The sequence below is a fragment of the Rutilus rutilus genome, assembly GCF_951802725.1.
Source record: "Rutilus rutilus genome assembly, chromosome: 15".
NCBI lineage: Eukaryota > Metazoa > Chordata > Actinopteri > Cypriniformes > Leuciscidae > Rutilus > Rutilus rutilus.
The window spans coordinates 14929686-14952108 of NC_140220.1; the positions used below are offsets into that span (position 1 = coordinate 14929686).

Here is a 22423-nt window from a genome sequence, read left to right on the forward strand (position 1 = left end):
TTCAAACGAACAGGGCTGGGTAACAAACTCAAGCTCCTCTGACATTTCTCTTTAAAGTTCTCGTTTTAGACTTCTAATTCGTGACTGGTGTTTGTTTTTGTTTTTTTCTATCCTCTGCGCTTCCGCGTTCGTCATTACGTTGTGCGTCAGTTCAAGTGTTACTCTTTCACCGTAAATCGATGCGTACGGCCGGCTGTCGGAAGTTAGTTATTTTAGTTGATAAAGTTTTAAATATGGATATTTTTCTTACACGAACGCATGGCTTCGTTTCAGAAGGCCTTTATTAACCCCCCGGAGCCGTGTGGAGCACTTTTATCATGGATGGATGCATTTTTATGGACTTCAGAAACGGCCATTCACTTTTAATATAACTCCGATTGTATACATCTGAAAGAAGAATGTCATATACACCTAGGATGACTTGAGGGTGAGTAAATCATGGGCTAATTTTAATTCTTGAGTGAACTATCCCTGTAATGAAGGCATAAACTAGAGGTTGTTGTTGTTGTTTTTTTTTTTAAATAAATAGGTTGAAAATATGAACAGAAACTGGATAAACTTCATTTTGAACAATATATTTTGAAACCTGACAGGCTTAATTTTGTGAAATGTTTTGAAAAGCATGTATGATATACATATACATATATGCATGAATTACAATTTTAATTGATGTAAAAGTGAATAAGTGAACAATATTTACATGCACTTTGCATATGAATGTTTTATCTCATTCACAGGAACATTTAAAACATTGTGCACTCACATATTGGATTATTCTGTGCACATTTTTATGAATTACAACCTTTCCATGTCCATCATGTGTCTCTTTGTTTGGTGTCTCTTCAGGCGTTAGGCTCGCAGTGCTGTGGTGTCTCGTGGTCTGAGCAGACTCACTTTGATGAGCTGAAGCATTACAGAGTGCTGGGTGTTATTGATAAGGTACACATCACAATCTTCACAAGCTCTTTTCTAAGATTGGCAGTTATGACCAAAATCATCTCGGTATGTCACAATTAACAGGACGAATTTGAATCAGAAACAAACAAACTTTAATACAATTGCCTGTTGTGTCTGGTATCGTTTGAATTTTGACGATTCCGATTCTGATTTTCAATTCAGAGTTTTATCTATTTGACAATTCTGTCATAATTTACTCCCTCATGTCGTTCCAAACCCATAAGACCTTTGTTCATCGTCGGAACACAAATTAACATATTTTTGATGAAATCTGAGAGCTTTCTTTCCTCGCCCGGTCTCACCTCTGTGACATTATAAATTAAGCATGTTTTCCAAAAGCCCTCAAAATCTTGGTGGGAAAAGTATATATAGAGCTGCAAGCAATGTGTTGTCTCTATAAAAACAATGCACAGTGAGCACAGGATTTTAGATAAATCGAACAGTGTTGCCATTGCAAAAAAAAGCACCAAAGGGAAACGAAAGAGTCTCATATCTTCTCCTATCAAATTAGATCAAATTGCAGTTGTATGTTTGGTGATGGGTGCTGATCACTTGGTTGTAGCTATTGTGGGTCAAAGGCATAGCGCCACCAGCTGGCAGCAGGAAATGTGGCACTTATGATAAACTTTTAAGAAGTCCTCTTTTATTTCCTTGAATCAAAGTGTTTTCCTAAAGCCTTCTGGTGGTGATGGCACGGTAGTGCTTGGGCTCGTCATCACTGCTCGTACCTATATTCTCCCTGTTGTTACTGTTTTCATGACAAGGATCTGTCTTTTAAACTCTTTAAAAAGGTTTAAAGGATTAATTTGTTAAATTAGTTTGTTTTTACTTTACTATCTGTTGGCTATAGTGACTCCGTGATCCATATTTACTGTAAATATAACTCCCTTGACAAAAAGATGTTTAGAGGGTGACGTTACACTGTTTCAAAAGTGTTTTTGTTTAAACATTGCCTTTATTTATATGTGTGTTTTATGTGCAGGTGTTGTTGGTGATGGATAAGAGAACGCAGGAAACTTTTATTTTAAAAGTAAGTGGTCCATTTAGAGTTAACACCTAACGATTTTACAGGAATTCTTATTGTGAGTTACTCCCCTAAAAGCTGTAATGCTTCGCTTCTGTTTAATTTGACTGTTTGAATTTGATTTAACTATTTACAGTAAGAGTAAATACCAGAAAAGATATATCTAAACCATATCGAGGACTGAAGTATTACAAATTGATAAATAATTCAATATTGAAAAAAAAAGGGGGCCAAATGGATGGATTTGAAAGTAATAATAGGGACCTGAGAGGTTTGGTGAACATACCTAGTGATTAAACTATATACGAAAAGACATAACTTTTGATTAATTTGGCCTATTGTCACAAGCCCTTTCTCTTGACATTCTTTGAGTCATGCAGAGTACAGTGTTACCAATTTTGCCATAGTTGGTAATAATGCCTTCCTTTGCCATTTTGAATTTTAATGAAAATCGTCTCTTTTTGAAAACTGTAATGCACAAGGAATATCGTGTATACAGGGATCTTCTTTTAAATGAGGATCTTCGTATATAAATAACCATCTTATTTCAACTATTAAATAAGGTGATTGCCAATATTATAAATCGAGATCAAATTGGATTTATAAAAGGGAGGTATTATGGTGATAGCATAAACAGAATATTAAGTGAATATAATATTATGGCTTCAAGGGCCCTGTTGTGGAAATTCTTAATACGTATACAACGTTATACAACCTACTTGATCTGACTTCTTCACCACGGACAATTTAAACAACTTGCAGTTGTTAAAATAATAACTACAGTATCTCGAGGTAATTACCTGAATACTTACAATACAATACAATACTTCCCTGAAGTAAGGTGACGGCGTCCCGTCAAGAAGCTACTATCTCTACCTCAATCACACATAGATGTTCTATTGTTGTCTTTTGAGCGTAGAATATTTAGTACTTCTATCACTACCTCAATCACACATAGATGTTCTGTTGTTGTCTTTTGAGCGCAGAATATTTAGTACTTCTATCACTACCTCAGTCACACATAGATGTTCTGTAGTTGTCTTTTGAGCGTAGAATATTTAGTACTTCTATCACTACCTCAATCACTCATAGATGTTCTATTGCTGTCTTTTGAGCGCAGAATATTTAGTACTTCGATCACTACCTCAATCACACATAGATGTTCTGTTGTTGTCTTTTGAGCATAGAATCTGTTTGTCAACTGTGCAGCATATACCTGACACAAGTTTTATTCACGGCCGGTAGTCTCCTGAATAGAAAGATACATGTACATTTAAATCATACAGTTGAGTAAAAATCAATGTCACTCAAGTCTTCTTCACTGTGATTTGTTCTGGTGATTGGTTTGTACTGATCTAAGCTAATCATATGACTGTTAGTTCTACTGTGTTAAGCACTTTTTGGTTAAGTATATATGGCCTTTGACCTGAGCATCCTTTGTATGCATTTCTCTGTACATTTTAATGTTGAAAATACCCATTACAAAAAAATATTTCTATCACAGCCCACAGATGTTGCCTGTAGATATCCCCAAAAGTACATTTGTCAAATTAGAGAAATGTATTTGGGGCAGGGTAGAGGCCAAGAATTAAGTACAAAACCCTACAGCTTATGAAGACTGATGGAGAAGTGAGTCTTCCAAATTTCAAGTATTTTTACTGACAGCTGAAACCAATTGACCAAGACTGGTCAATAAACACTAGCTAAACATAGAGAAAAGGCTCTGTCAACCTTACTTCCCTTTGTAGAGACCCATTGTCCCAAGTTTGTAATAGGTAAATGGACCAGAGTTACTTTAAAAATATGTTATAAAGTACAGTCATCATTAAAATTGTATCTCCTCTTTATCCTGTGGAAGTACAATAAACAAATCTCTACCCTCTAAATTAGATTTTAAAAAGTGTTCATATTACTACATATTATATCTAGACTCATTCTAGTCTATTTTGGAGAGAATGTGTGGCACAATAATGTAACCATACTCGCATCCAGAGATGGGCACTCGAGTTAGTGGCTCGTAATTTTAATGGACTTGACTCGGACTCAACCTGAAATGACAAAAACGTCAATAACCATAACTATTAAGGAAAATTTATTTTTGATCTGTATGCAGTGCTTAAAGGAGTCATAACCTGCAATTTTCACTTTTCCACGAGAATTAATGTATGTTATGATTGCCTAACGATTATACACTGGCCGGGAAGCCGATATTTAAAAGTGAAGCGTTTGTTTACCCCAGGGTTTGTAAAATAGCCCACGTGCACGCGCACTCAAATACGAGATTTTAATTTCTGCCCCGACTTGACGTCATGACGGGGCAGGATATACCATATATGGACACCGCAGACATATGCTGCAGGAAGCCCGCCCTGCCCCTCTCCCCCTCATATTCATTCGAGAAAGATGCAGAAACAAAGTGCACACGTGAGTTGCTCTGTGGTTGACTGCCAGAAACAACATGTAAATGTGTTTTCTCTACCAAAAACGGACCAAACTATCAGGGACCAGTGGATGAAATTCATTTTTAATGACGCTGTTCCAACAACACTTTCAACTGGCTTATTGTTAGGTGTCTGCGCTAAACATTTTACACAGGAATCATTCACAAGAGTCATCTAATACACTTTGACTCACTGAAAAGTACATGAATATAGTTTAAAATCTGATACATTGTTATTATGAAGTTTGCCCTCAGTGATAAACAGACAAGAAAATGATACAGCTATATTTTCATAGAATTGTATATTATATAACTATGACAACATATCATTGTATTGATTTTTTTATAGAATAGATAAGGATAGATAAATAAAACAAACAGTCAAGTAATAATAAACATAAAGAAAAACATCACGTTACATGTCTGTAGAAGAAAAATATTGAATGTCTAAAAAACCACAACGTGAAACAAGGCAAAAACAACACATGATAGCACATGTTGATCTCAATAACCACTGTAAGCTGATAAAAAAAAGTAGACTACATCTCCGTTAATGTAATCTACATTAAATAAAAGGTAAACCTATGTGGGAGAAAATAGCAACAAATGTTTAGCTCGTTACTGATGTTAATGTATGTCTCAGTCAAAATGATTGTCTTTACCATTCAGAGACATCTTGATGTAGACGTCCTTCCATCGACCCTTTCCAGCTCTGGTTCAGAGTCTGGCTCAAACATATACGGTTGAATTCCGTAGGTCGCGGCCAGGTCGGCTTCATTGACAACTTGCGCCATGATGTCAGTTTGTAATGATGCTGAAGTTACCAGCGGTGTCAACCCCCCTCCTTCCTGCCACCAATCAACGCGCCCCTCATTTGCATTATTAAAATGACCGTCCACGACAGCCAAAATATCGCATCAGATCTCGCGAGACAATAATGCCTTCAGAAATAAGGGTCTTAGGAGCTCTGTGTTTATTTTTTTTTCCACTTTTCTTATTTAGAAGGGCCTGAAAGACTATAATAGAGCGTGGGTATCCAAGGTAATACTAGGTTATGACTCCTTTAAAGTGGGCCGTTGCCCACCGGTACGCAGTATCAGAAATTCGGCGCTACGCAGCGGCTCAATGTACCGGAACACAGGGGAATCATTCTTGCTTACCAGCTGCTCTCATAAACAGCCCACACTCTTTTGTCTTCTGCTCGGGAGAGATTGAAACTGAACCGACAGATTCACTCTCTCTCTGACATGGACATCCACGCTGCAGTTCCAAGAGGTCCAGTCTATATTTCCTTCCCAGCAGAGGTTCAGACTATATGTTTTTGGAATCGTTGTATACATTTTCATCTGGGCAACGGTAATACTTTGTAAAAGAAAAAAATCCTAAAGTCAAAACGGTCATCAAAGTTGAGGATATTGGGTCTCAAGAGCCAAAGACCTGGTGTCTGAGAATTAAAAAAATATATATATTTCATCAGTTGAGCCCAATTGGATATGAATATTAAAAGATTAAATGAGACGTTTTATCAGGCTATTATTATTTTTACATTTAGATAACTATGAATGGCAGAACAGCGAACAACTTCACCGAAAATAATACTATGATGAATCATAGAGGAAACTACACACCATAATAAGGACCAATAGATTTAAGCTTTTGGATTAGCTCATTTGTGTGACTTCAGTTATTAGCATGTCTTGTGGAATGTACATATCTGTTGTGTGAGAGAACTTATTCGGATATAAAAAAAAAAAATTTAACCTTTTTTTTTTTCTTTTTTTTTTTTGATCCGTCCTAATTTTTTTAATGATAAATATCTCAAAAGGGTGTAAAATGATGGGTTGCACAACTAAAAGAGAAAAGAGGAACATAAGCTCATTTTAAACAGAAACTTGTTTTCCTCATTTGCTGAGTTCAACAACGGTTAAAGTGTCATGTAAACCTTTTCTAATGACAAGATATGGCCAGATGGTATATACAGTAGAATACTTGTTAAAATATTTAATTTTTATTGATTATGAAATAGCTGTAATATTTTTGAAAAACTGTGAGAATATTCCTTATTTTTTTATGTACTCTTTTTTTTGTATTATTAGATTTCAAAGCTCAAAGATCCCCCCCCCCCCCCCCCCCCCCCCCCCATTTTGATTTTCCTGAGGAAAAAAAACTTGCCTACCTACCAAAAAAAAAGTATTCTGAACATCTGCCCATTATTAAATTGGGTATTACCATACAGCATGACCAATACTACAGTGGTTTTCAATCCTGGTTCTGGGGACCCACTGCTACTTCCAGAGGGATTTCCTAGAGAGCAGTCACATTTAGAGACTAGAAATATCTCAAGCTTTCTTTGATGTAGTGGTCAGATGTAATAGGAATATACAAGGTCTTGACATATATAGCAATCAGTTTACACATTATATTTGCAACATTTTCAGTTTGATGGCCAAAATAAAGTGGCTGGATTAGCAGTACAGCAAATTAAAAATGGATCTCAACTGAACTCAACAGATGCTTCCATTATAGACAGCTCTGGTAATTATTACAGTATAGGGGTAGATAAACAATTGAATAAAACTTTTTTAACATGGTTTTTCTAAAACTCTTTTTGGCCTGCAGTCTTGTAGATTGAGACCCCTGATTTGTACTGATATGATTTGTGTGTGTGTTCAGGGTTTAAGGAAAAGCAGTGTGTGTGGACGTGTTAAGAAGACCGTTGTGCCTCGTTCCCTACCCAACATGGTACAACTGGAGAAATACATCGTCTCAGAGGATTCCATCTTTCTTTTACTGGAGTATGCTGAGGGTGTGTATTGTTTTCACTGCATTTTAATGTTTTACTAAATGCCTAAGTGTGTACTTCTGGTTAGACCTAAACTGCATTTCGTTGCCTTGTACCTGTACTTGTGTAATGACAATAAAGTTGAATCTAATCTAATCTAATCTAAACAGGATGTTGACTAGCACTTCCTCTTTGTCTCATCAGGTGGTAAACTGTGGACTCATATCTGCAAGTATCTGCATGGCAGCAGTCCCGACGAAAGCTTCAACATACCTTTCATCCAGAAAGCTCACTCTATAGCTATACATTCAGCCCTGAACCCTGTGCCCACCGGTTCCAGCAGTGTGGATTCCCGGGTCCTAAGCTTTGGAGAGCGTCCTTTAGGAGCCCGACTGCCAGACTCGGGAGCCACCTCGGAGGAGGAGTGCACCAACAGCTACCTGACACTGTGCAACGAGTACGAGCAGGAGAAGCTGGAGCCAGAGGAAGACCCCTGCACACAGAAACGTGCATGTTCAGCGTTAAACACCGATAGTCTGTGCTCTCCGGTTTCAATGCAGGAGCTGTGCTTCTTCACTGAGGAGGATCAACTGGCTGGCTTTATGGATCAATGCACATCTGACCATCTGAACCCATCACCACCCAAGGAGCTCTTCTACAGTGAGGGTGAAGACGTCTGCAAGCCACTGTTTTTACCCTCAGATGCCGGTATAGAGGTCACAGAGGAGCCACTGGAGAAGCTACAGGAAGAGCCGGATCTCTGGAGGTCTGACGGTGATCAGTGCTCAAATGAGTTGCCGGTAATTTCCTTTAAAGAGGCTGTATCGGAGGATGCGAATGTCAGCTGCGCTGTTGAGGGACAACCGCCTGATCTTTTGGTCAATCTGCCGGCACTCGAAGGAGGCACAGGAGATGTGTTAGAGGAAGTGCTTGTACCTGAAGGCAACGCTTTCCCTGTTGTAGACAAAACCTCTCCCACATTTGGCAGGCCAGATGTTCTACAGAGAGGAGAGAACGCAGAGTTTGACCCGTCTGTTAATGTGGCTACGCTTCCACTTCCACAGAAACCATCAAAAACAGCAGACTTATTGACTCCGTCTTCCCCCAAGCTCTCGGTTATGCTGGACGCAGCTGTTCCCAGAACTCAGAAGAGCTTGGTTGAACATGAAGATGTGGGATTGGGATCAGAAGGCACTTCAGGAGAGCAGGAGGTAGAGAAAGTGTCAAAGTTGTTTCAAGAGTTGGATAGGTTGGCTGCTGTTTCATTAGACACACGTATCCCAGAGGCGATGGTGAGGAGCTGGGCTGTTGACATGGTTGTGGCTCTGGATGCGCTGCATCAGGAGGGAGTCATCTGTCGAGACCTGAACCCCAGCAACATACTGCTAAACGACACAGGTGAATCACTTACTCACTGCATACTGTTGAAATGTGCTTCATTACACTATTCAAGGCCCAATGTTTTTTTTACTTTATGTCGGCTTTTGAGAATAGTATTTGCGCATTAGTTACCCCCTCTGCCGAAGGTACCGGCAGAGGCATCTGCTTTTTCTCAAAGACTGAATATTTACAAACTCAGTTATTTTGAGCACGGTGATTTCAAGTGACTACACACTAGAGTTTACATTACTTCAGAATACGTTGCACATCCATTGATATAAAAAGAGTGAAACTATCAAATGCTCGAGGCCGTGTTCAAATGTAGGCGAGTGAAAATATATCTGTGCTAAACTTCATCCTTCAATGCCTGTGAACTCCCTCTGTCTGCCTTTGATGGTAAAAATTGTTTGAATGAAGTAAATTAATGGAGTAAATTAGGCAGTCATTAATTGAGAAATCAAATTTCCCCCTTTCTGTCATCAGGGTCATTGTACTATTAAAACGATTAGAGATGCACCGATACTACATTTCTCTGCCGATAACCATTGCCAATTATTCAGAGTGACCTCTGCCGATTCAGATAGTTTGAAAAATCGTTCCCAACTAATGCTGTAAACATGAGACAGCGCTTTTTATCAGGACACACTTTTAAGGACTTATTTATGGATCCAGATTTTTTTTAAACAATTTTTAACAAGTACATTTTAAAGAATATTTTATAGAATTATACAAATTTTGTACGTGTTTTTTTTTTTTTTTTTTTTCTAAGTTTGTTTTCATTATTTTGTACTTATTATATTATTTTGTTAAATGTTTAATATGTATCAGCCATGTAATAGCCGGTGATGGCAATACTTAAATACTACTACTACTAATGCTGTAAATTATACAGGAAACCCTCTCATTTGGCACATTACTATAATATTAGAGGCTGAAATTAAGAGCTATTTATTCAACTGCTATGTGTTTTTAGATATAATAATTACACTCAAATAAAAACTGACATAGTGTGACTATTATATCAGTGTATCTCAGTTGCACATAAGGTAGTTTCATAAACGCTTATATTCATAGCAGGCTTATTCAAGCATACAGTATCATTATATAATTAACAGTAAGTAAGCTCCTCTCTAGTGCTTTTTTTTTTATAGCTAACTAACAAAATGTGAACATTGGATAACTTTTCTGAGGTAAATGCAATGTTAAGTGACATTGTTCACAAGCTGTTTTATTGGCGTCTTTCCTCGTTTGAAACTCAACGTACCATTTGATGTTTATGCATGATTTTAATGCTATAAGTTGTATTAAAGTGGAAGAAAATAAAAAAAAGTGCTCTGCACTGCCACTTGAACTGAGGTGCTACAGCGATACATCACATTTGAGAGTGTCAAATGTCATTTATTGTTTGAATTTTTATGATAAAATGGACAGTATTTTAAAGCTGAGACTTTTTCATGTCAGAAGTGATTCAATACACGACGAAAGCTAACATGTTGTGATCTACTATTTAAATGTATTTTTATTATATTGGTTTGTCCCCCCTTTATCTTAAAAGGAGAAATGTTTTAAAAAATCTAGTTTAAAATGCATGTGCCAAGTTCTCTATTCAAGTTCACGTGTTTGTCATTTTCGTTTCATATATATATATATATATATATATATATATATGCTTGTGTGTGGAATGTTTTTCAGTTTTCATTAAACCATTTTGGTGGAGTCTTGAATTATAAGTAAGACTAGTGCACATTACAGAAAAACTTAAAGGCCGTGGTGTAATTTGATCAGAGTTGGATTGACAACTCTGGATTATTCTCTCTCTCTCTCTCTCTCTCTCTCTCTCTCTCTCTCTCTCTCTCTCTCTCTCTCTCTCTCTCTCTCTCTCTCTCTCTCTCTCTCTCTCTCTCAGGTCGTGTGCAGCTGACCTATTTCTGTAGCTGGAGTGATGTAGAGGAGTCATGTGACCCTAACGCCTTCTCGAAGATGTACTGCGCACCAGGTCAGCTTGTCTTAACATTATAGACACATTCTGTACTGTTTTTGTGCTCTTTCTTTAAATGCACTGTATGTCATCTTTTTTTGAGTTCACCATCCACCACAATCAATTATGGAGTTTTATAAAAAATTATTTAAAGGGGTGGTATAATGTCCTTTTCACAAGATGTAAAATAAGTCTTTGATGTCCCCAGAGTGTGTATGTGAAGTGTTAGCTCAAAATACCCCATAGATATTTTTAGATGGCATGTTAAAATTGTCATCTTTTGAGGGTGAGCAAAAACGCACACCGTTTTTGTGTCTGTACCTTTAAATGCAAATGAGCTGCTGCTCCCGTCACAGAGGGTGGAGCTTCAACCACTTGTGTCCTTTTACCTCACACAGACATGCACTGAAAATTTCAAAGACAACATGTAGAATGCAACAGGACATTTCTGAATTGGTTAGTTGATGAATTTAGGTAGCTTATGTGTAGTTATCTTCTAGTCATTGATTAGCATATTCTGTCATGATAATCTATAAATCGTGTCACCGGGGACGGGGTTTATGTAAATTTTAGGGTTGTGATGTCACTAACCCGGATGAATGTCGTGTAGTCCCTACCAGCCGTTTGTTGTAGTCCTTAAAAAGCTATTTCTTTTCTCCCTTTGCTTTGAACTTTGAGCGTTGTAACTTTGCAGATGGTGTTTATACTCAAACAGCAACATTACACACTAACTAAAGTTAGAAAAGTGAAATCATAATCAACCACCCCTTTAAGGCAGAATTTAATAATCATCAAAACTCATATGAAGACCAAAACGCATCCATTCAGACTGAACTGTGCTACAGTGCCATGCTACTGTGCAACTGCTGTTGATCAGCCTGTACCCTCACATCAGCCCATGCACTGACACAGGATATAAACCGACTGCTGTTCAAACAGATCAATCCTTGAAACCAGGAGTCAAATCCATATCCTGATTGTAAAATCTGATAAAAGTGTGCAGAGATGCCCAGGCTACCGCCACACAAATATCCTCCAAAGGCGTACACTTAAATAATGCCTGTGATGAAGCAACACCCATAGTAGAATTAGCCTGACTACTAAGAGAGGCGGAGACAGTCCACGCATCTCCTTGGCAAGAAAAATCACATCTTTTCACCAAATGCAACATTTTGTTTTGCAGCCCCATCCCACTTGTTTAGACCAACAAAACAAATAACTGATCTGATTTACACCACTGGAAAGTGCGGTTGATGTAAATCCTCAGTGCCCACACAGGACAAATTCTTGCTTCTCTTCCTCCTGCGAATGAAAAGGCGGAGAATAAAAAGACTGCAAGGCCACAATTACAATTATCTCGGTAGCTGACTCCAACGGTTCAAAGGGAGGATCTGTTGAACCCTCAAAGACTATAGATGAGTCCCAAGAAGGAACATGAAGACTGAAAGGTCTCATTCATCTCGTCCCACACATGAAATGAGAGAAGCGAAAGCCTCCCTAAAGAAACACCCCCAATAGGTACATGTCCTGCAGAAAAACGATCTTGAAGGAACTCTAGTATTGAACCAACTGGGCAGTCAACTGGGCAGTGAAGTTGCAGATTCCTACACAAGGACACAAACAAACGGCACTTGAAATCATACAGCTTTCTGGTAGAAGGAGCTCTTGCATTAAAAAGGGGTCTCTGTAATCTTAAGCCCTATTCGGACGGGACTAGTTTAACATGGAGAGGTGGGGTAAAGTAATTATTACCAGAGCTTCTCAGTGATTTTAGTCCCATCCGAATGTGCCATCTCAGTAATTATTATGGACAATGTCAGTAAAGATTACGGCGAATTTTACCTTCTGTAAAAAGGTCCGGAAAAATTAGCTCAGGTAAAACTAATCTTGTGCAAATAGACCCGCTATAAAAAAATGTATGCATGTAAAAATGTAATTTCCTGTTTAAAAGTAGTTTTCCACGTTTTTTCAAGTGTAGAGGCATTTGAAGCATTCAGTTGCATTCTAGATGGTGGGACAATTCTGTGGCAAAACTCAAGTGTTTTCTGCATAACATTCAGATAAAAAAGAAGGTCAAAAGCACTTGTTAGAGGCACACAACTTTAGCTTTAGGTAAGTGTTTTAACGTTACCAACAATCCAATCTGAATTGAATTAAAGGTACAATATGTAAGAATTGTGTATCAAAATATCCAAAAACCACCAGTGTTATATATTTCTTTAAATTGTGTAGTTCCATTATCCTAAATGTTTCCAAGAATTTGTAAATTCAGAGAAATTCACAATTCTAAGAAGTGCCCATCCCTGTTCCCTTGTCGCCTGTCTATGATGTAATATCCGTGTTATTCCTGGTTTCCGCTTGTACTGCCATAGTAACCATGGCGACAGCCGTGGACAACTGCGTAGTGCGTAACGTCTAGCGGCACGCTGTTGTTGTTTCGTTCAAACATTATGGACAATGGCAAGCAGACTTTGGGACAAAAGGAGAACTAAAACGAGGATCAATATCAGCGTGGCGTTTTTGAGATGCGTTTCCTTTCGTTTTCTGACCAGCCATTAAAGGTGCTCTAAGCGATGCCACGCGTTTTTTAGGCCAAAACATTTTTTGTCACATACAGCAAACATCTCCTCACTATCCGCTAGCTGCCTGTCCCCTGAACACACTGTAAAAAAACGCGGTCTCTCTAGACACCACAGGCTCCACAAACTGCAACAAAAACAAACTGGGCTCACCCCCACCACAAAACACAACAAACAGTGTTCCAGCCAATAACCGACAAGAAGTATTTGAGGGTGGGGTTTGGGGGGTTAGTGCGCGTGCACATGAAGGGGGTGTGGAGGAGAGAGAAGCATGAAGAGGGAAGTTTGAATTATGGCCGACACACAACCAAATAGACGACGTTCCGATGAACAAATTGCAAAGAAGAGGGACAAGGATAAGGAACGCGCGAAGTACCGAATTTACATCGGAAAAACCTTTGAAAGGTGGCGAGAACTCCGCCTGCAGAAGGTCTTCCAATCCGACATTCAGTTGCTCTGTTTTTGCAAAACAGGTGGGTAAATCCATTTTTCTTTCTAAACTGACGTTCATGTTCGCCAAACCAACACAAGAATGTAATTAGCTAGAACTATGCAGTCAGCGTTAACTTTGGTGAATACAACATATATGTTTCTAGCAGCTAGCGATCAATCGTTGTAAATGATCAAGCAAATTCAAGACAATTTGTGTGAATGATTGTTTTCACCCACTGTTTGTTATGAATTTGAATGTTCATTTATAGGCTGTTGACAACTTTGACTAAATTTGTTTACGACGCCGCCGTTATTTATGCTCACCGGGAAACGCAAAGCTAACGTTATCTTGCTATTATTGCGTCCTTGTATGGGAGCTATAGTTATAACCTCAGGTGGCGAAACGATTTTAAGATAATGTTTCTCTTTTTCTGCATTCTGTTCTGCAATATATAAGCAAAGCATTTATCTAACTTGGTGACATTACACATTGAATGAAGTATCAGTAAAACTTAACTTTGTTTTTAGTGACTACTTTGACTTTCCTTTATGCCGGAAGGGAGGGGAGGAGGGAGGAGACGGGATGAGGAGGAGAGAGGGTCTAGCTAGCCTCCGTTTTGTTTGACAACAATTCGAATGTCAACAAGAAGTAACGTCTCCCGGGATCGCTTAGAGCACCTTTAAGGGATGGACTACTTGAGCCGCAAGCTATTAAGCCTGAAGCGGAGTAAGGCCATGAAGTGACAGATTGTGTAAGTTGTGTGCTTTGTGGCACTAACCTTCAGATCAATCACCCGTTTGGTCTTCTTGACTTCCTCAGAAGTAAAGCCAGCCCTCTCATCGTAAGTCCTTAAGTCAAGTCAAGCTTTACAGTGATAATAGGAAATTAAAGTAACAGAGATTGTTTTGGCTTTTTAGCAGCTCTAGAATAAAGTTATTGTCCAGCTAAAGTTAGTTTTGATTGATTCACTTCCGTCGCAACGATCATTAGTTATTAACATAGGGGCCGCTAACACGACACAGTTTTAACAGAAAACTCTTAAAGGGACAATGTGTAGGTTTTTAGGTATTTTATTATCTAAAATCAATATTTTTATTCATAAATATGTCCTCAATGGTGTACAAATACCTCTGCTAATTAAAGCTGCAAGCAGCGATGAAAGGGCCCTCGCACTCGTGCCATCGTCACTCGGTGGCTTTAGGAAGACAGAGCATGGTTGGGCAATGTGCATTTAAGGAGGTATATATAGTATTTGCTAGCATGATTAGTATGTTTCTAGCATGCTTAGTACACAATAGTTATGTGGTTAGTACTGCATTACTGTGTTAACCATGTCAGTTTCTGTTGCCAGTAGGTGGGGGTATGTCTATATCTGAATATCGCTATGTAGATGTGTTCAGTGCAGGACTTTTATCAAACATGTGAAGTTTGGACATTGTATGCTTGAGTTACAACAACTTCCTTTAGCATTTCTGGCATGTTTTATGATGTTTCTAGCATATTACATATTAATTTTGGGGTAGATTGGACATTGCATGCCTGAGTTACAGAAAATTCCTATTTAATTGCAGTAATAGCATGCTTTAACACTTAGCTAAGTATTTGATAGCATGTTTCTAGTATGTTGCTAACATGTTTAACAGTTGGTGGCACTTTTTAATATGTTATTAGGAGTCCAGAACAGTGTTTAACATGTCACTTCCTGTTGCCAGCAGGCGGCGCTATGACTATATCTGAATATGAGCATGGACTTGTGTTTAGGAGATAACTCTTATCAAACGTGTGAAGTTTGGGGTAGATTGGACATTGTGTGCTTAAGTTACAACAACTTCCTTTGGCATTTCTAGCATGCTTTAGAACTTAGCTATGTGTTGCTAGCATGTTTCTTGCATGTTAAATATTAAGTTTGGGGCAGATTGGACATTCCATGCCTGTGTTACAGGAAATTCCTATTTAATTGCAGCAATAGCATGCTTTAGCACTTAACTAAGTGTTTGCTAGCATGTTTTAGCATGTTTCTACTATGTTGTTAGCATGTTTAGCACTTGCTGGCACTTTTTTATATGTTATCAGGAGTCCACAACAGTGTTTAACATGTCACTTCCTGTTGCCAGCAGGTGGCGCTATGACTGTAACTGAATATGAGCATGGTCATGTGTTTAGGACAGAACGTTTATCAAAAGTGTGAAGTTTGGCGCAGATTAGACATTGCCTTCTTGAGTAACAACAACATCCTGTTTCATTGAATTAGCATGCTTTAGCACTTAGCTAAGTATCGCTAGCATGTTTTAACATGTTTCTAGCATGTTTAGAAGTCAATGGCATTTTTAACATGTTGCTAGAACAGCATCAACGTGTTAAACATGTCACTTCCTGTTGCCAGTAGGTGGCGCTATTACTCTAACTGAATTTGAGCATGGACATGTGTTCAGGCCATGATTCTTATCAAACGTGTGAAGTTTGGGGCAGATTGGACATTCCATGCCTGAGTTACAGCAAATTCCTATTTAATTGCAGTAATAGCATGCTTTAGCACTTAGCTAAGTGTTTGCTAGCATGTTTTAGCATGTTTCTAGTATGTTGTTAGCATGTTTAACACTTGCTGGCACTTTTTTATATGTTATTAGGAGTCCACAACAGTGTTAAACATGTCACTTCCTGTTGCCAGCAGGTGGCGCTATGACTATAAATGAATATGAGCATGGTCATGTGTTCAGGACAGAGCGCTTATCAAACGTGTGAAATTTGGGGCAGATTGGACATTCCATGCCTGAGTTATAGCAACTTCCTGTTTCATGGTGAAACATCGAAATTTGTCAGGCTGCCGAGGACCCGCCCTTCGACGAAAACTCAAGATCTTTGCAATTTAACGTCGCAAAGGCCTTAAGATTACACTCACCAAATTTGAAGATGATCAGATTAAAACTGTAGGAGGAGTTCGTTAAAGTACGAGGCATGAAAATGGCAAAAACTGCACAAAAATCTGAGAGGAAGTTGAAAATGGCTGACTTCCTGTTGTGTTTAGGGCTACGCTCCAAGAGACTTTTTTGTAGGTAGTAGGTCCTTACATGTATGTACCGAATTTCGTACACGTACGTGGAACATAGCGGGAGGCGCACTCCGTTGAACTTTTATAGGTGGCGCTATCGAGCCATTTTGCCCCGCCCAATTCTGAAACCTATATCAGATGTAAATTTTCGCCAGTTCTGACGCGTGTGCAAAGTTTCGTGACTTTTCGAGCATGTTTAGGCCCTCAAAAATGCGATTCAATGCGGAGAAGAATAATAAATATAGCTGCGAGCAGCGATTGCGGGCCCAAGCCGGTGGCACCGCCACCCTGGTGCCTTTAGTTACACTAAAGCCACCGGGGTGGCGGTGTCACCGGCTTGGGCCCTCCATCGCTGCTCGCAGCTATATTTATATATATATATATATATATATATATATATATATATATATATATATATATATATATATATATAAAAATTTAACAAAAAATAAATAAATATATACATTATATATTATGTAACAAAAAATAAATAAATAAATATATATATACGGGCAGAGAAGAGCGAACGGTTTTGGACATTCATCATATTGCATTGGTTTTCATTTCTTGTCCTCAAACCGAGCACTAATCTGTTTATTTTTAAGTCACACATTCTCCATTGATTAAAAAAGACAATCAAATGTATTTTTTAACGGTAGTATTATTTTATACAGAAATAAATTATTTATAATTCAGATGAGAATAAAGTTAGTGTTAATTAAAATTGTAAGGAAAACAAATATATTGATCTAAAATCTACTATCATTTGCTGCAAATAGGTTGACTATTTATATTTATTATTATATTTTATTACGGCTGTAATGAACCGGCTGCGATGTCAAGATTGCAATGCTGGAATGCACAGTGTGTGTGTGTGTGTGTGTGTGCGTGTATGTATGTATGTATGTATGTGTATATATATATATATATATATATATATATATATATATATATATATATATATATATATATATATATATATATATATATATATATATATATACACTTATACATATACACACACGCACACACATACATACACACACATACATATATATACACATATACATAATTTAAACTGCACTGTGTTTACTTATATTTATGTACACTCGCAATAAAACACAACATTGTGCTTTTGTAAAAAAAACATTCAAGCAATCCCACCCCCCAAATGGCGCTATTTTTTAAATGAAACTAAAATGCTTACGGCTGCATGGGCAATAACGCGTCTACAGCGAGGAACGAGCAGAACAGAGTGAATGTTTTTTAGTTCATTCCTACTGGACGACCGTATTTCACTTTCGCTTTTAAAGGGATACTCCACTTTAAAATGAAAATTCTGTCACCATATACTCACCCTCATGTTGTTTTAATCCTTTATGAATTTCTTTCTTCTGCTGAACAGAAAGGAAGATATTTAGGAGAATGTCAGTAACCAGACAGTTTCTGATCCCATTGACTTCCATAGTAGGAAAAAAATGTATACTATGGAAGTCAATGAGACCAGAAACTGTCTGGTTACTGACATTCTTCTAAATATCTTCCTTTCTGTTCAGCAGAAGAAAGAAATTAATAAAGGATTGAAACAACATGAGGGTGAGTATATGATGACAGAATTTTCAATTTAAAGTGGAGTATCCCTTTAAGTTAGCGATTTAAGAGCCCCCGCCGCGGTGTCACACATCAATTAACCAGTGGGAAAAAATTCTCAGTCACATCGCTATTATATTTATATATAAATACAATATACAATGGGCCTACCTGATTTTGAACACAAGAGGGCAGTATAGCCCTATGTATGACTTTTTTTTTTACTAAATAGCACATTCTGGCTGATTTTAAACTTGTTCATAATTCTTGAATTGAAAAAAACTGAATAAACCCAAAACTAGTTCTGTTTCGGTTTAGTTCTGATATTTGTATAATTTTATATAAAAATAAATGGTGTATAATTAAATTTTAAGAAGATATGAGATGTTTTCTGATTCCTTTTTTGACATTATTTTAATCCCTCGCCATGTCAAAACCGTTTGAAATATTTAATATCCGTTCACAATTTAGCATCTTTAATGTATTTTCATCGTGTTAAAAAAGTTTGGTGTGAATAAAAAAAAAACACTTAGCAGGAGTGGGTAAAAAGCAGAGGCTGAATTTGCAAATAAATCCACATTCAAACCAAAATATCTGATTTCCTATTGGTCGAAGCTAATAACTGTATATTAGAAAGTTGTCCGGCTCGATGAGACCAATGTACGTACTGATTTTTGTAACTGTGGGTAAAACTAACCCCCCCACTTTTAGTCAAAAGCATTTTGAAAGTGACACACTTCCTGCTGCCAGTTGGTGGCGCTATAACTTTGACTCACAATAGTTACATCCATCTGATCGGCCTCTTACCACGAACACACTGGTGAAGTTTCATCAAGATCAGTTAATGTATGCAGAAGTTATACCACTTCGTGTTTCTCTTTTCTCGCCATAAATTCGTTTCCTCGCCACGGCCAAACCGTTCGAGATATCAAAAATCCGTCCGCAATTTAGAATCCTCAATGTCTTGACTTCATGCACACCGAGTTTGGTGGGGATTGGATGAATTCTCTAGGAGGAGTACTTCGCATTCCACAGCAAGCGTTCTCCAAACAACCCATAATTGCCGACTTCCTGTTGGGCTGGCGTAAAACTTAGAGCATGAAAGTTGTTCGGCCCGATGAGATCTATATGTGTACCGAGTTTCATATCATTACATGCAAGTGTGTTTGATTTATGGACAAGTGTTCGGATCCCGTTCCAGGGGGCGCTGTTGAGCCCCCCTGCCACGCCCGGGTACCAGCTTCAGCCCGGCCCTGATGGCCGCAGGTTCTGACCTGTGTGCAAAGTTTCAAGAGTTTTCGAGCACGTTAAGGGCCCCAAAAGCCCCTGAAACCTTGAAACACACTGAAATCAATTGGAAATTCCCTCCCACCCCTCACACACACAGAGACAGAGAGAGAGAGAGAGAAAATTCTCCAAAAAATCACATTCAAACCAAAATATCTGACTTCCTGTTGCTCTCAGCTAATAAGTGTGAATTAGAAAGTTGTCTGGTTTAATGAGAACAATATACATAGCGAGTTTAGTGACTCTATGTAAAACTAAGCCCCCATTTTTGACTAAAGGTGGCGCTACTGAGCCCCTCACCACGCCCGTTTCTGAAACTTTGCACATGTCTACTGGCTAATAAATGTGATGTGTCTGTCGAGTTTCATGCAATTTCAAGTATGTTAAGAGTCTCAAAAGCATCAAAAAAGAATATTAAAGTTTGATGCGTTGCCACGGCAACAGTATCTAAGATATCAATAAACCTTTCACAGGTCTACATCTGCCGTGTGTCTACATTATTCATATAAAGTTTGAAGCAAATTCGTTTCCTCGCCACAGCCAAACCGTTCGAGATATCAAAAATCCCCTGGCAATTTTTCATCCTCAATGTCTTGACTTCATGCACACCGAGTTTGGTGCTGACCGGGTGAATTCCCTAAGAGAAGTGTTTCAAATTCCTAAGCATGCGTTTCCAAACAACCCTAAATAGTCGACTTCCTGTTGTGCTGGCGTAAAACTTAGAGCATGAAAGTTGTGCGGCCCGATGAGATCTATATGTGTTCCGAGTTTCATATTATTACATGCAAGCGTGTTTGATTTATGGACCAAGTTTTCGGACCCCGTTCCAGGGGGCGCTGTCGAGACCCCCTGCCACGCCCGGGTACCAGCTTCAGCCCGGCCCTGATGGCCGCGGGTTCTGACTCGTGTGCAAAGTTTCAAGAGTTTTTGAGCATGTTAAGAGCCCCAAAAATGCCTGAATAGTCGTAAGAAAAATAATAATAATAATAAATATAGCTGCGAGCAGCGATTACGGGCCCAAGCCGGTGGCACCACAACTCCGGTGCCTTTAGTTACCTAAAGGCACCGGGGTGGCGGTACCGCCGGCTTTGGCCCTCCATCGCTGCTCGCAGCTATATTTATATATATATATATATATATATATATATATATATATATATATATATATATATATATATCAGAGGTGTGGACTCGAGTCATGTGACTTGGACTCGAGTCAGACTCGAGTCATGAATTTGATGACTTCAGACTCGACAAAATGTACAAAGACTTGCAACTCGACTTGGACTTTAACATCAATGACTCGTGACTTCACTTGGACTTGCGCCTTTTGACTCGAGAAGACTTGCTACTTCCCATGAAAACTGGGGGAAAAAATGTCCACATGGCCGCGCCGCTCTCAGTTTATCTGCATCTGTGAAAAAAATGTGCACCACCTGTATGCATGCAGAGAGCACGCGCGCTGCCTGCACGACATCCAATCACTGTAGTCCCACGTTGTTTTGATTCGACAGCATCTAACGCCCGTTTCACATTCACACATACTCCGTTTGCAGTGCGTATGCGCCAGCGGGTGCGTATTTTTTTCCGTACCCATGTTAACAGGTTAGAGCTTTCACACTGCACGCGGTTGCAGTCCGTCGATCCGTTCCAGGTGCGGTGCGTATACAGCAGTGCCGCGATCGTTTCCGCACCGAGTCTATTTCTGCTGGGCTGCACACGCTGAATTAAAGTGACAGCGCATGTTTCGTGGTCAACATGAACACAGATTGACCTAAAAATGTAGTAATTTCACCATAAATGCGATTAATTAAATAAAATGTAGTAATCTCACCATAAATGTATTTAATTAAATACTATTTTCACTTTAAGACCAGGGTAAAGCAAGGAAAACTACAATTTACCTCAACAAGGCGACATAATGAACAAATCTCGTCTCATTCGTGGAGGTGGAAAAACATGTTCCTTGTGACATGCAAGATTTATTGTATTAATTTAAATATAAAATAAAAGGCATGAGAGTCGGCTGTTTTTTTATATAAGTAGCCTACATGGTTAAATATTTGACCACTTGCTTTAGGAACTTAATATAAGTAGAAGTAATGCATTGAATAATAGGCCTACGTTGTTTAAATTGTGTTTAAACGTGCATACGTCTATTAAAGAGTGTATATGTGTACAAAGAGAATCGCAATGCTGAGACATAAGACCGGGGTAGCCTAAATCAAGGGAAAATACATATTTCAACAAGGCAACATAACACTCGTCTCATTCGTGGAGGTGGAAAAACAAGTTCTTTGTGACATGCGAGATTTATTGTATAAAGATTTAAATTATGCAAAAGAAAGAGTATGAGTCTGCTGTTTTTGTCAATTTTAAGTTTTAATTTAAAATGTAGGCTATACGATTTTAATATAAGTACATGGTTAAATATTTTACCACTTGTTTGAGCAACTTAATATATAATTATATAAGAGTGATGCATTAAATAATTCGTTGTTTAAATTGTATTTAAACGTGAATACGTCTATTAAAGAGTGTATACGTGTGTACAAAGAGAATCGCAATGCTGACAACATTTTTTTTTTAAATAAAAGATGCTAATAACTTCTGGATTTGAAATACAGATAGTGAGTATGTATTTGTGGTACAGCCGCGGATCACGCACTGCAAACGCAGCATATGTGAAAGCACTATTGTGCGTGCTGGTCTTGCACCGCATACGCACTGCAACACGCATTCCAATTATATTATCAGGTTGGTCCAGTTTTTCAGAAGTGATAATTTTGAGGAGTGAGGATTTTATTGATGACATGTTTAAAAAGGTTTAGGCTAAAACGACCCATGTCTATTTGAAAGTTAAACTGTTTTGCAATTTGAGGTTAATACAATACAGGACTGAAGCTGCATGCTGTGCATTGTTC

The 22423-nt window shown here is 38.3% G+C and overlaps 1 protein-coding gene across 2 annotated transcripts in view; it reads left to right on the top strand.

Annotated features, from left to right (window-relative positions):
- rps6kc1 (ribosomal protein S6 kinase polypeptide 1) overlaps nucleotides 1–22423 on the top strand; it is a 192231-nt gene that overhangs the window by 141188 nt on the left and 28620 nt on the right. For both annotated transcript variants that reach the window (XM_084433055.1, XM_084433056.1), the window contains 5 exons: nucleotides 847–939; nucleotides 1940–1987; nucleotides 7095–7227; nucleotides 7408–8601; nucleotides 10490–10579. In XM_084433055.1, coding sequence (XP_084289181.1) covers nucleotides 847–939; nucleotides 1940–1987; nucleotides 7095–7227; nucleotides 7408–8601; nucleotides 10490–10579 — 1558 coding nt within the window. The remainder of the gene's footprint in view (nucleotides 1–846; nucleotides 940–1939; nucleotides 1988–7094; nucleotides 7228–7407; nucleotides 8602–10489; nucleotides 10580–22423) is intronic.